Source organism: Onthophagus taurus, chromosome 6 (genome assembly GCF_036711975.1).
Source record: "Onthophagus taurus isolate NC chromosome 6, IU_Otau_3.0, whole genome shotgun sequence".
Lineage (NCBI taxonomy): Eukaryota > Metazoa > Arthropoda > Insecta > Coleoptera > Scarabaeidae > Onthophagus > Onthophagus taurus.
In genome coordinates this window covers 30,411,665-30,423,980 of record NC_091971.1, presented here as the reverse complement: position 1 = coordinate 30,423,980, position 12,316 = coordinate 30,411,665, and the positions used below count along the sequence as shown (strand labels likewise).

The following is a 12,316-nucleotide window of genomic DNA, read 5'->3' as shown; positions in this document are numbered from 1 at the left end:
ATTTTGTGTTAACAAACACCAAAAACCGTTAAAATAAAGAATTTTTTTATTCTGTTGCGTGTATCATTTATACATCTGAATATATTGGATTTTCGAAAACATTTTTGAATTCCTCGAAGTATTTTACGTAAAAAACACTAATTATTAAAAGTTGTATCACGCATAGTTTCCAATATATCAAAGATATTGTAGTAAAAATACAAAAATTGAAGAAATAATAATCCTGCACCTTATAACATCTACGCTACTGATTAAATTATAATGCTGAGTACTCATTTGAACTCTTTGATGTATTTTACATAAAAAAGGTAGTCTGTGTTCAAAGTTGTATGAGGAACCGTTCTTGAGATAAAACTGATTTTGTGTTGGAACACACTAAAAATCGTTAAAATAAGGGATATTTTCATTCTGTAGCCTGTATCATTTATACATCTGAATATATTGGACTTTCGAATACATTTTTGAATTCTTCGAAGTATTTTACGTAAAAAACACTAATTATTAAAAGTTGTATCACGCATAGTTTCCAATATATCAAGGATTTTGTAGTAAAAATACAAAAATTGAAGAAATAATAATTCTGTACCCTATAACATCTGCGCTACTGATTAAACTATAATGCTGAGTACTCTTTTGAACTCTTTGATGTATTTTAGATAAAAAAGGTAGTCTGTGTTCAAAGTTGTATGAGGAACCGTTCTTGAGATAGAACTGATTTTGTGTTGGAACACACTAAAAATTGTTAAAATAAGGGATATTTTCATTCTGTAGCCTGTATCATTTATACATCTGAATATATTGGACTTTCGAATACATTTTTAATTCCTCGCAGTATTTTACGTAAAAATACTTGTAATTAAAAGTTGTATCACAAACAGTTTCCATGATATCATGGATTTTGTAGTAAAAATACAAAAATTGAAGAAATAATAATTCTGCACCCCATAACATCTACGCTACAGATTAAATTATAATGCTGACTACTTTTTTGAATTCTTTGGTGTATTTTACATAAAAAGGGTAATCTGTGTTCAAAGTTGTATGAGAAACCGTTCTTGAGATAAACAAGATTTTATGTTCGAAAAACACTAAAAATCGTTAAAATAGGGGATATTTTCATTCTAGACCCTATATTATTTATACAATAAATTATATTAGAATTTCGAACACATTTTTGATTTCCTCGAAGTATTTTAGGCACGTTTAATTATAAATTGTATACGAAACAGTTGTTATGATATCAACGATTGTAGTAACAACACAAACATTCAAGGTATCGTAATTCATATCACATCTACGCCACTGATTGAAACATTATGTACATAAATAAATTCTTTGATGTGTTTTACACAAAAAAGTGCTCTTTGTTAAAAGTTCTTATGTGTAACCGTTCATGAGATAAATAAGATTTTGTGCTAACTTAAAGTGCCAAATTGAATCGATGTTTTTTTTAAAATTAGGTTAAAGTAACAAATCGTTATCTACGAAACGGATCGAAATTAAGAAATGGGACTCTTTGAGGTTATAAAGAAACGTTTTATATTTAATTTTACCAAAATTTTTGCTTTTGTCCAGAGTTTATTTCATAATAACACATTTTTTAAAATCGCCGATTTAAGCTGACATTTTTGAAAAGAAAATAAATAAAATAAAAGAATAGAATAAGAAATAAAAGAGAAATAAATCAGAAATGAATGATACCTAATAATAAAAAATTAATAATAAAAAAGTTATTACCAAATGGTTGTTTTCTAAAAACAGACAAATACCATTTCCTTCCGAGTTTCTTTAAAGTTTCCGCTTCGTGTAATGGATACATTTTTAATACGATATTGGCTTCCATACAAACTTGTAAAATCGATTGTCCTTCATAGAGAGTAACCATGTTGAAACCGGGGACGTGGTGATCTTCGAGTAAAGCCCTAATATTTTCCAATTCGTTTCTTACGATTGTTTGTTTTTCAGCCGTGGTGAGTAAATCATCAACGTGCATTCCCTCCGAAAGAAAATCGTCTAATTCGCCAACGGTAAATTCCCTCATTTGACCGTGAATATCCATTTTTACTAATTCCATTTCTTCGGCACATTCCAAAAATTTTATTTTCGACGCAGAAACATGAAGATAAATTGGCTAAAAAATAATTGTATTTAATACAATTTTATTATAAATTGATTACAAACACATATAATTAACTTACTTCCTCTTTAATATATGGTTGCCTAAATACTATAAGTTCTCCTCCACCATTTCTTCTTCGCCCTTTAATTTTTTCAATAATCCATTGAAGTGTTTTTGCAGAAATTTCCGGATTTAGTTGGATAACGATATAGGTTTGTGGAAGCACAGATGGATCTTCGCTTAGTATTTCTTCGCTAACTTCCGGGATATCCATGTGTATTTCTTGTTTTGTCATAACACCTTCAACAAATGTGTTTTTTATGTTATGAAATTGTTTTTTTAAAGAATTTGCAGTTGTGACTCATTTTTATCGGTACAAATATTTTAATTTCGATAATAAGTTGTTTTGAAATAACAGTATTTGATATTTAGAAACGAAATAGGAACTTATACCACGTGTACTAGTAAAAATAGACTACGTTGACCGACACAACGACGTATTCTTTGGTTCACTTCTTTTAATATTTAGTGGGTCGCATACTGAATACGAACGAGTAATGTATTAGTACTGCAACTGTAATTACTCGTGTGTTAAATGCTTTACATAACTAGGCCATTTATTATTATTTTAATTACTGTTTTCTTACCCCGAAGTTGTGCCAAAGTCTGGTGAATTCCCCATAGCTTAGTAATGTGTGGAGTTTCAAAATCACTTTCACCATTAAGCCCTATTGGCAATGATTCGACTCTTCGCACGTTATCAAGACGGGACATTTGAAACATTTATGATTGGGACAGGATCTGGAAGGAAAGGGAATTTCAGGCTATAGATTATTTTTAGTTTTTTATTTAATTTGATACAAAGATTATTTTCATTACTTTGATAAATAAGTATATGCAGGTATTTTGACCTTGTTGTACAAAAAATTTAAAAAAACATAAAATATCATTTTTCAAAAACGCTATTGAAGAAAAAATGGAAGTGGACTCCATCGTAGAGATGTTTCAACGATCCGAAGAAAAACATAATTTGAAGTACTGTTTTTACCTAAGAGACGGAGACAGCAAAACCTTCAAAGGTATTATGGGTGCTCAGCCCTATGACAGTGTAATAGTAACCAAAAAAGAATGCGTCGATCACGTTCAGAAACGAATGGGCACACGATTACGAAATCTAAAAAGAAACACCCGCGGATTGGAAGGGAAAGGAAAATTAACAGAAAAATTAATTGATGAACTTTCCTTATATTATGGATTGGCTATTTGCAGAAATTGCGATTCCGTGAAGGACATGAAAAAAGAGATCTGGGCTACTTTGTATCATAAAATTTCAACAGATGAAACTCCAAAGCATGACAATTGTCCAGTTGACTCGTGGTGTTCCTAGCAAAAAGCGTACGCTTTGTCAGAAATCGATGAGTACACTCACAAACTAGCAATCGGCAATGTTTTATAATGCAGTGAAACCTGTGTACGAAGAACTATCAAGGGAAGATCTTTTGACAAGATGTTTAGGGAGATATACGCAAAACAGCAATGAAAGTTACAACGGCGCGTTATGGTCTATCGCACCAAAATTATTCATACTGGCAAGAAAGTGATTGACATTGCGTCTGATATAGCTGCTTGCAATTTTAATGACGGTCTTACAAGCATTATGGAAATAATGCAAACACTGAAATTAACAACTGGAAGATCGTGCTTCGACTTTTGTCATGAAACGGATTGAAATCGCATTGCTCGCGCTGAGAGCTCCATGACTGCTGAGGCTGAAGAAGCTCGTATAAGCCTACTGTCAGACAGAAAAGCTGCAGAAGATGAAAATAAGCTTCATGAAGGACAGCTGTATGGTGCAGGAATCGCTGATTAGATGTATCTAGAAAAAATATACAATTTTTGACATTCGAAAACTTTAAACGCGTTTTTCTGGAAACTACATTTTTCAAATCTGTGCACACGATAACTTCCACATTTTTCAACAGATTTTCGAGATTTTTTTTTCAAAAGTTTGTATTATCGTATTCTAGTCTCAGATTCTCTGTTTTACACCAATTTTTTGTACGTTTTTTATCGATAAATACGACATTTTTTGTAAAATCGTCATCATTTCGTCAAAAATGAATATTTTTTAAAAATCCTACGTAGTGCCCTAGTTTTTGAGTTTACTAAAGTAATCGTATTCAAGTTTTAATAATTTGACTTACGCGTTAGGAGAAATCCTGCGCACAGTTTGATCCTGCACGATTTGCAATCCTAACATTACCGACATCTAGCGGGTGCAATTTTAATAACTGTTAATAAATAAAATATGTATTTAAAACTAGAAAAGTGGCTTATTCACACCCTGCAACCCGTTTTTAGAAAACTTCTTTCGTCTGACATTCTGTTAAATGTTTCGTCTGACATATTAAAGAGGCAAACAGATTTCAGAAAGAACCTAGCAAATATAAAGAAATAGCTTGGCTGTCTTTTGCTATCTTTCTGGTTCCTTTATACATAGACATAATGTTAAAAATTATCATATATTATACAACAAGACGATCGAAAATACTCGATAATACGAGGCGTATTGCCTGAAACACCACGAGACCGAAGGTCGAGTGGTGTTTTTTAAGGCAATACGTCGAGATTCGAGTATTTTCGATTGTCGTGTTGTATATGGCTAGACTATTTCATGAATAAAAAATATACATATTTTTAGAATTTTTATATTTTTTTAATAAATTACATTGACTGTTATGGAAACATGTATGGATGTCTCGAAATTAATTAAATGTCAAACAAGCGATAATACAAAGGTTCGTATTATCGTTCTCCATGGTTACGGCCAAATAACCGCTGAAATACTCGCAATTGACGGAAAACCGCGAATTCTTATTGGCTGTTAACGATATGAATGAAATAGTCAAAATAATATTGCTTGTTTTACAAGTAATAATATTTAATATTAATATAAATAAATAATATTTCAACGCTGTGCTTTATCGAAGGTCCACATGCATCCTTACGCAAAATTGCTCAAGTACATGTACCTCAAACAGGAATTATGTTCTACTTACAAACAGGAATCGAAATGTTTGGTTTGCGAGATGCCAGCTGCATAGAAGAATAGAAGTACAAAAATGAGTTGGATTGGATTCCTTCGATCTGGTGTACTACGGAAGTGGTAAAGAGTCCTGCACCTAAATCCGACAAAAAGGTGGCTCGAGTAAGTGTGACAATTTTAGAAAGATCGTACAAGTCCTAGAGAGATACAGAATTTGCAACTATTTGACCAGTATAATTAAATCATATCTCTCGAAGAAAACGACCGTGCCTCCTCTTGGAAAGAGGAGTGCTCTGAAATAACATGTGAATAATCTTAGAACATAGTCTAACATAATCTTTTTGTCTAAAGAGACAAAAACAAAGGTGAACACATAAGTTGAAGGTCAACTTTACTATAGAATTGAGGACGTGATTTGGTTACTTGACCATGGGGTACAAGTACTTTGTTACTTGTTTAAGACCTGTTGATCTCTTAAATTCTGAATACGTAGCCTAAGTGTATTGGGATGAGAACTTCCAGCTGTCCTTCCAATTTTTGTGAGGTGTTCAAGTACCTCCTGATTTTTGCTCTAATAATATAGCACATCCTTCACTGATGTCTATACAGGGTGATTTCCAACTTATACGCAAAAACTTGGGGAATTATTCCTCAACGGGAATAATGACTAATAGGCGAAAAACTTTGAAGTAAAAGTTTTTCTGTTTCCCAGATATCCGTGATATTTACTTTCAAATCAAGAATGCATAGCACATTTTAAAATGTTTACTACCTATTAATATTGATCAAATTTTAAAATAACATCACAGCAAGTTTTCCAAGTTATTTCCGATATCTTTTATACACAATTGGGGTCTCTGAATCTACGGTCTCCCACTACCGCGGCCTAAACCACCCTGGTTTGGGTGGTTAGGGTGTTGGTGAATTATCTCAGAGGCAGCATGTATTCGATTTTGCAATGTTACTCAGTATAAACTTCCGTGGCGTACACTATGCTTTTCAAGTGACCCCAAAAATAAAAATCAAAAGGATTGAGGTTGGGCAATCGCGGTGACCAGGTCATTGGTCCATCACGGCCTATACATCTTCGAGGAAACACATTATCTAGATATCGCCGATTATATTGGATATCTAGGAAACTAAAAACTTTTACTGCAATTTTTTTCACCTATTAGTCATTATTTGTTATAAGGAATGAATCCTCCAGGTTTATGCGTATAGATTGAGAATCACCCTGTGTCAATTCTTGTACGGCCTATTCTAGTCATATCCAGAATAGTCTACAACGTTTTCATTTTGGCAACCTTTAGCATTCTCTTAGTTTTGCTCGTATTTTCGCGTGTCTATATTCCGTATGTAATGTGGGCCAAACCATCTCGTTCAAAAATCCTGAATATCCTGTTGCTTTATTGGTCTCTTTTTTTTACGTCTGCTTGGTTAAAACTGCTAGAGATATTAAGTCCAACATATTTGAACTGACTTACTTGTTCGGTGAGCTTCTATCATAAGTTTGCATGTAATTGAATCTTTGCATCTTTTTAAGTTTGCATCTTTGGCACTTATCATCAGGACTTTTCTTTTATAGATGGATATAGTAATTCAATTTAAATAAAACAAAATTTTCCTCTTTCTTGCTATTTATTATTTATAGAAATTTTGGATTTATTTCATATTGTTTTTAAAAATTTTTTTATATAAGATTCTACTGAAGATGAGGATTGTTTCCTCGAAATCGATTTAGAAACATAATAAAATAAATAGCAAGAAAGAGGAAAATTTTGTTTTATTTAAATTGACTTAAACAAAGCTTGCTAATGGATAATTTAATCAATGGATATAGTAATGTTCAGTTGTTGACTTAAGGGGCCTATCCACAGTTATGCATGCATGTCGAGCATTGCAAGCTGTCATTGCATGAGACGGTTTCCTCGGCATGACAATCTGACATGAGACAATTCAAACCGTTTTGAATTGCTGTGGGTGGAGTATCTGGCTTGCACGCAATGTGGCCTGCTGTGGATGGCAATGCTGTCATGCATTTCGTCATTCCATCTGTAACCTTTGTGAGGTAAACATCACTTTCAACATGGCCTGTGGGAGCGAGAAGTCCTTTTGGATGGAATTTTTTGAAATATTTAGAGAGCATGAGGATAAAAACGAACGGTTGAAGGGATATGATGTTTTATTAAAAAAATATCAGGAAAAAGATAAAAATGCAACTGTAGACACTTTACCATCCGAACCAACTATCGATGTGAGTTAAAAAAAGGTGAAGATGAGCGAAAAATCAGGGGCCGCATCGAAAGATATTTACACTTTAATGATCAAAAAGTTTATTTTATAAATACCAAATTCAAGTGCTAATTATAATTATTATTATACTGTTTGTTGAAATGGAACTGCACCAACGGTATTAAAATATGTACGAAATTTATCTCTTACTTCTTTTGCAAAAATGTGTTGAGTTTCGCGCATTTGTGTTGTTATTTATGGGTAATAACTCCACCCCAGAATGAGTGTTCTCATTACGTATATTTCCTTCCCTATATGTTTGCCCCCGGTTCTTACTCAGATAATTATATAAGTAACAACAAGCCAGAACAATGGTAGCACTTTTTTCGGGGGATAAATTTATAGTAGTTAATAAAACTCGAAATCTTGAGGCCAAAATTCCGAAAACATTTTCAAAACCTGTAAGTACAAATGTCCTTTTCCAATGTTAAAGCCCTTCGGCTATATGGCTTCATTATATTTTCTTTCAAAGGAATATATAATATTTCTGCTATAAATATTTATGGCACCTTTTCTGGAAAATTTGGTAGTTCTATTGGATCTGGGAGTTTTAATCTGTTTTCTTGAAGTCTTTCATAAAATTTGGTGCGGTAAAGACTTCACCATCTGAAATTCTACCATTTGATCCAATATCCGCCATTACAATTTCATCACCACTATGCGAGTCTATTTGTGGCTACCTGAATTTGCTGGTTTTTTAATCGCTACATGTTTTCCATCTATTGCACCTAAGCAATTTGGGGAATTCCATCGGCTATTAAAATTTGATGCTATTTCTTTCCAGGCCTCTTCATTTCTTGGCATCTAGAAATTGTAAAGTATATTTAAATTTACTTTTAAAATTGTATCTTTTGGCATAGTTTAGGTGAAAAATACAAACTAATGTAATTTTAAAATGGTATTTTTAGGCACCAGAAGATTCATTCGAAGCCGAATCAACTCCATCGCGCCCAAAAAAACAAATATTGTCCAATGAAAGAAATGAATTTCTAAAAAAAGGCTGTTAAACATTTAGACACAATAAGTGACGAGGATTTCTGCCCGGCACAGTTTGGGCGTCGCAATACAGAAAACTTTCCGTTGAGCAGCAACTGTATGCCAAGAAGCATATTGATGACATTCTGTATCATGGTCGCCTTTCAAAACTAGGTCCTTCGCCTACCCTATCAATCACACCATTGCCTTTCGTGAGCCCATCATCGTACGACTCAAGTTCAATCACTACGTCGTATATGTATCAAATTTCGTTCCTTTGTAAATTAGTAATCTTAGAATATCTTCTAGGCGTACTCTATCGAAAGAAATCTTCGTTACTCTTCTTTATTTTCAATCTGCGCTTATAATTTCTCTTTCAGAATGCTTGTAAATAATTTCATTGTTGTGCTTAGAAGAACTTGTTCTTTGTTATGCTTGTTGGCCCGTTGTAGTTTTCTGGGTAGGTTTGTTATCCCTTTTTGAAAATACGTATTGTAAATCTTCTGTGCCAATCATCTGATATTATTCTGGATTAGCTCAAGAAATGGTTAAATAAAATCAACAATTTACTTTTACATTGAGTATTTTTGTAAACATTTTTAAAATTTTTTTTATGGAATTCACTTTACGCTAGTTGTTCAAAGTGATGACCATCTCGATTAAAACACTTTATCCAAATATTGGTGAATTAAACCATTAATGTCGACGCACATTTAAAGGAACTATACAGGGTGTCTCACGTAACTGGTTCGTTAGAACGGTTACTCATATTGGGAAATTCATCAAAACATGCACGGAATGCAGGTTTTTTTATTAGAAAGCCATGGAATTTTGAGAGTACACAAACGCGCGGTTTCCGGCATTTCCTGCATGTTTTGATAAATTTCCCAATATGAGTGAAACTACAATAAATAGGTATAGGAATGTTTATAAATAATTTGTAGAAAATTAAATTCCCTTTCGGGTAGGCTAAATAAATTTAGAAAACCTAAATTTAGATTACAAATATGACGAAAATAGCCATTATACAAGGACAACGACAGAAAAAGCGAAAGGATGGTAAGAGTCAACATTTCAAGAGATATTTCAGAGACAGATCTCATCAATAACAGTAAATCAAACAATCTGGAGAAAGAAAGAAGGAGACGTAATGTAATTAAACAATGATTATAACTAAGTTTAAATTGGTTAAATAATTTGTTATTGACTTCGATTTCAGTTTGAAGTCAATTTTTCATATTGTAGTACTGATTAGATAAGCATTAAAGAAATATTATGTCATATTGATGTCAGTAAACTTTTAGTTTATAAATAGTTTATAAATTCTTTTCAGTAGTACTAAATCTCTATTAATAAGGTATTTTTAATTATTAATCATTTTATTCTTAGTCAATAAAGAGGTAATTATTATTGATTCCTATTTCAAAGTTAATTCAATAAAATTAATAATGCGGTTTATCACAAACCAAAAATTTGTTTTGTTAGTCCTTGATCAATCAAACTTAATAAAATATTTGAAATCAATCAAATTAATTTTAAATTCAAGTAGCAACCTTACTCTGTAATAGGGAACATAGTGTAAGATTCCAAAGCAAAAACATTTAAAGCATAGAGTTCGCATTACGTATTCATATATGTGTTCATATGGAAAAAATTTAGTCAATAAGACCAACGAATACCGTTTGGAAGTGAGCCAAGCGTACGTTTAGATTGTAATGTAATTAACAAATTTTCAGCAAAACATACAATAACACTTCAGTTAAAAAACATGCAGATTGATTTTTTGTGTTACGTCATTTATTCTTTACCTTAATTGTCGGAGTTTCACGATTATTTTTAAAATGAAACGTGATTGTTTCGCGCAATTGCGCTACTTACTGATGACCACGCGTTTCTGTAGGTATAGAGAACTGAAGCTTATTTTCAGGAGTCCAAATTAATACAGATTTTTAATTTTTAAAGTAGTATGAATGTGAATATTTAAACTTGTGGTTAAGAGATGGCGCTTTCAGTCTTTTTACTGAGCAGTAAATAAAGTGTTAAGAAAATGTTATATTTATATAAATATTTGGTTTGTTATAGATACATGTAGTATGTGTAATAAAGCAGATGGTAAATAAGGTTGAAAATATAAAAAAAAACATATTTTATCTGTTTGCCCCGTAATTTTATCGTTGATTTTATCTATGATTTTATCCGTGACTGTTGGCTATTATAATATTTAATATCCCAACTTCAATGTTTCGAATTCTGCCAATTTATAGCAGGAAAATTGTTTAGAAACGCGAATAAATCATGTTTCAATTTCAAGTCTCGAGGCGAACATCGTTGTTGATTAAACATCGAAAAAACTTCTTGCTCGGGAGTTTCTGTTTGGTGAGACCGGAATCGGAATGGGAAATTCATCGCGCTCGAGCAAAAAGCGGAGGTCGTGCCATGGCTAAGAATCACGTAGAGACCATTTATAAAAAAATCGACGTCTATCGATGTTAAACTCACCTCCTTTTCGCTGTATAAATTTCGATTCACGTCGCGTAACATTTACCTTTTGGTTGGAGAATTGCTAATAAAAAACGAAGCTGTTTTTCTAGCTGGACCAAAAGAAAATAATTTCAAATAAGAAAAGCTATGTGTCTTTCAGTAAGTGGCCGATTGAGCGAATCTGCGAATTGGGAAGATGAGTTTCATTTGCATAGTAAATAGGATATTCATTAAAATTGCGCCGATCCTTTTGCTATTCTTTCAGTTTTGTTCTCCAAACAAAATCCATTAACCTAGTTTGGGAGTTTTCTAGCAGAACTTTCCTAATTCCACGCACAAATAGAGAAAAACGGAGCGGCCCATGACGGGACGGTTTCACTTCGTCGACTTTGAATTACTTATGAAATTCAGATGGACGAAATCTGAATAATACGAATGTTTTATTAAAATATTTATGAAGTCTAAAGATAATATTGCTCAGCGATTTTCGACTCAGACAAGTTCAAAATGTAACAGGTAGATACACATATTTCTTGTAAGCACTCTATCTTGTGCGTGCCTTCTTTTCAATTGGACTAATCTCATCCCTTTCTCTCTCTCTTCATAGTGTAACTATCGAGAACATTTAAGGATATACAAGAATCGAGGTGGAAATCGAAACGGGGTTTGAAACCCGCAAATTTACCACGTTTCTATAGATTGATTATATGAAAACCTTAAAGGATCGCGAAATTCTCTTAATGACGTTCGTTTTATCCGCGAACCACACGAATCATCTTCGTGAATTATTGAGTTTAAAATTGATGGTCTTCTTGCAATTACTCCCTGCCTGCGGTGTTCTTTCTCTTTCTATGAGTTCTGACGGAGCATTTTTCTATGCCTGTAATAACAATTTGTACCCTTCAACGTAAGCTATAAATCGACAGACGAAATCGTTAAGGGAATTGACACTTACAATTTATAATTCTTAGAATAATGCAACATACCTAAAGAACTAAGATTTATAAATCTTTTATAATTAATCATAAATTCTAGCCTGGTTTCTTTGATAAATGGGGAAAAATCGTATATTGAGATGTACAAGAAAACCGAAATTGATATATAAAATCGTTAGTAAATAAGTTTGTGCCACATAAATAAAGGCAACGACGAATCCAATTAGTACAATTGAAGAAAACTAACATAAAATCTTTGAGAATGATTGAAGTGCCAACAAAGAAGCTCTTTAAAGATTTACACTTAAAATAATAAGCAGGAGATTTTTGTTCAATCCCGTCAACACCTCGAACGTTAAATTTAATTTCCAGGGTTGAGGACTATTGAAACAGCAATTCTTTTTTCACTGCCAATATTTCGCTTATAAATTTATGCTTCTTCAGGGCTTGAATTTCTACAAGTCAAGT

General features: G+C 32.6%; 1 protein-coding gene across 3 annotated transcripts in view; it reads right to left on the bottom strand.

The window, feature by feature from the left end:
* LOC111413959 (Abnormal X segregation) overlaps nt 1-12,316 on the bottom strand; it is a 33,500-nt gene that overhangs the window by 6,737 nt on the left and 14,447 nt on the right. For 2 of the 3 annotated variants that reach the window (XM_071196945.1, XM_071196946.1), the window contains exons 2-4: nt 2,767-2,920; nt 2,199-2,419; nt 1,738-2,131 (exon numbers count right to left, since the gene is read on the bottom strand). In XM_071196945.1, coding sequence (XP_071053046.1) covers nt 1,738-2,131; nt 2,199-2,419; nt 2,767-2,902 — 751 coding nt within the window. In that variant the 5' untranslated portion in view covers nt 2,903-2,920. Of the gene's footprint in view, nt 1-1,737; nt 2,132-2,198; nt 2,420-2,766; nt 2,921-10,240; nt 10,340-12,316 lie in introns of those variants that run through there. The other variant, XM_071196947.1, reaches the window with a different exon arrangement.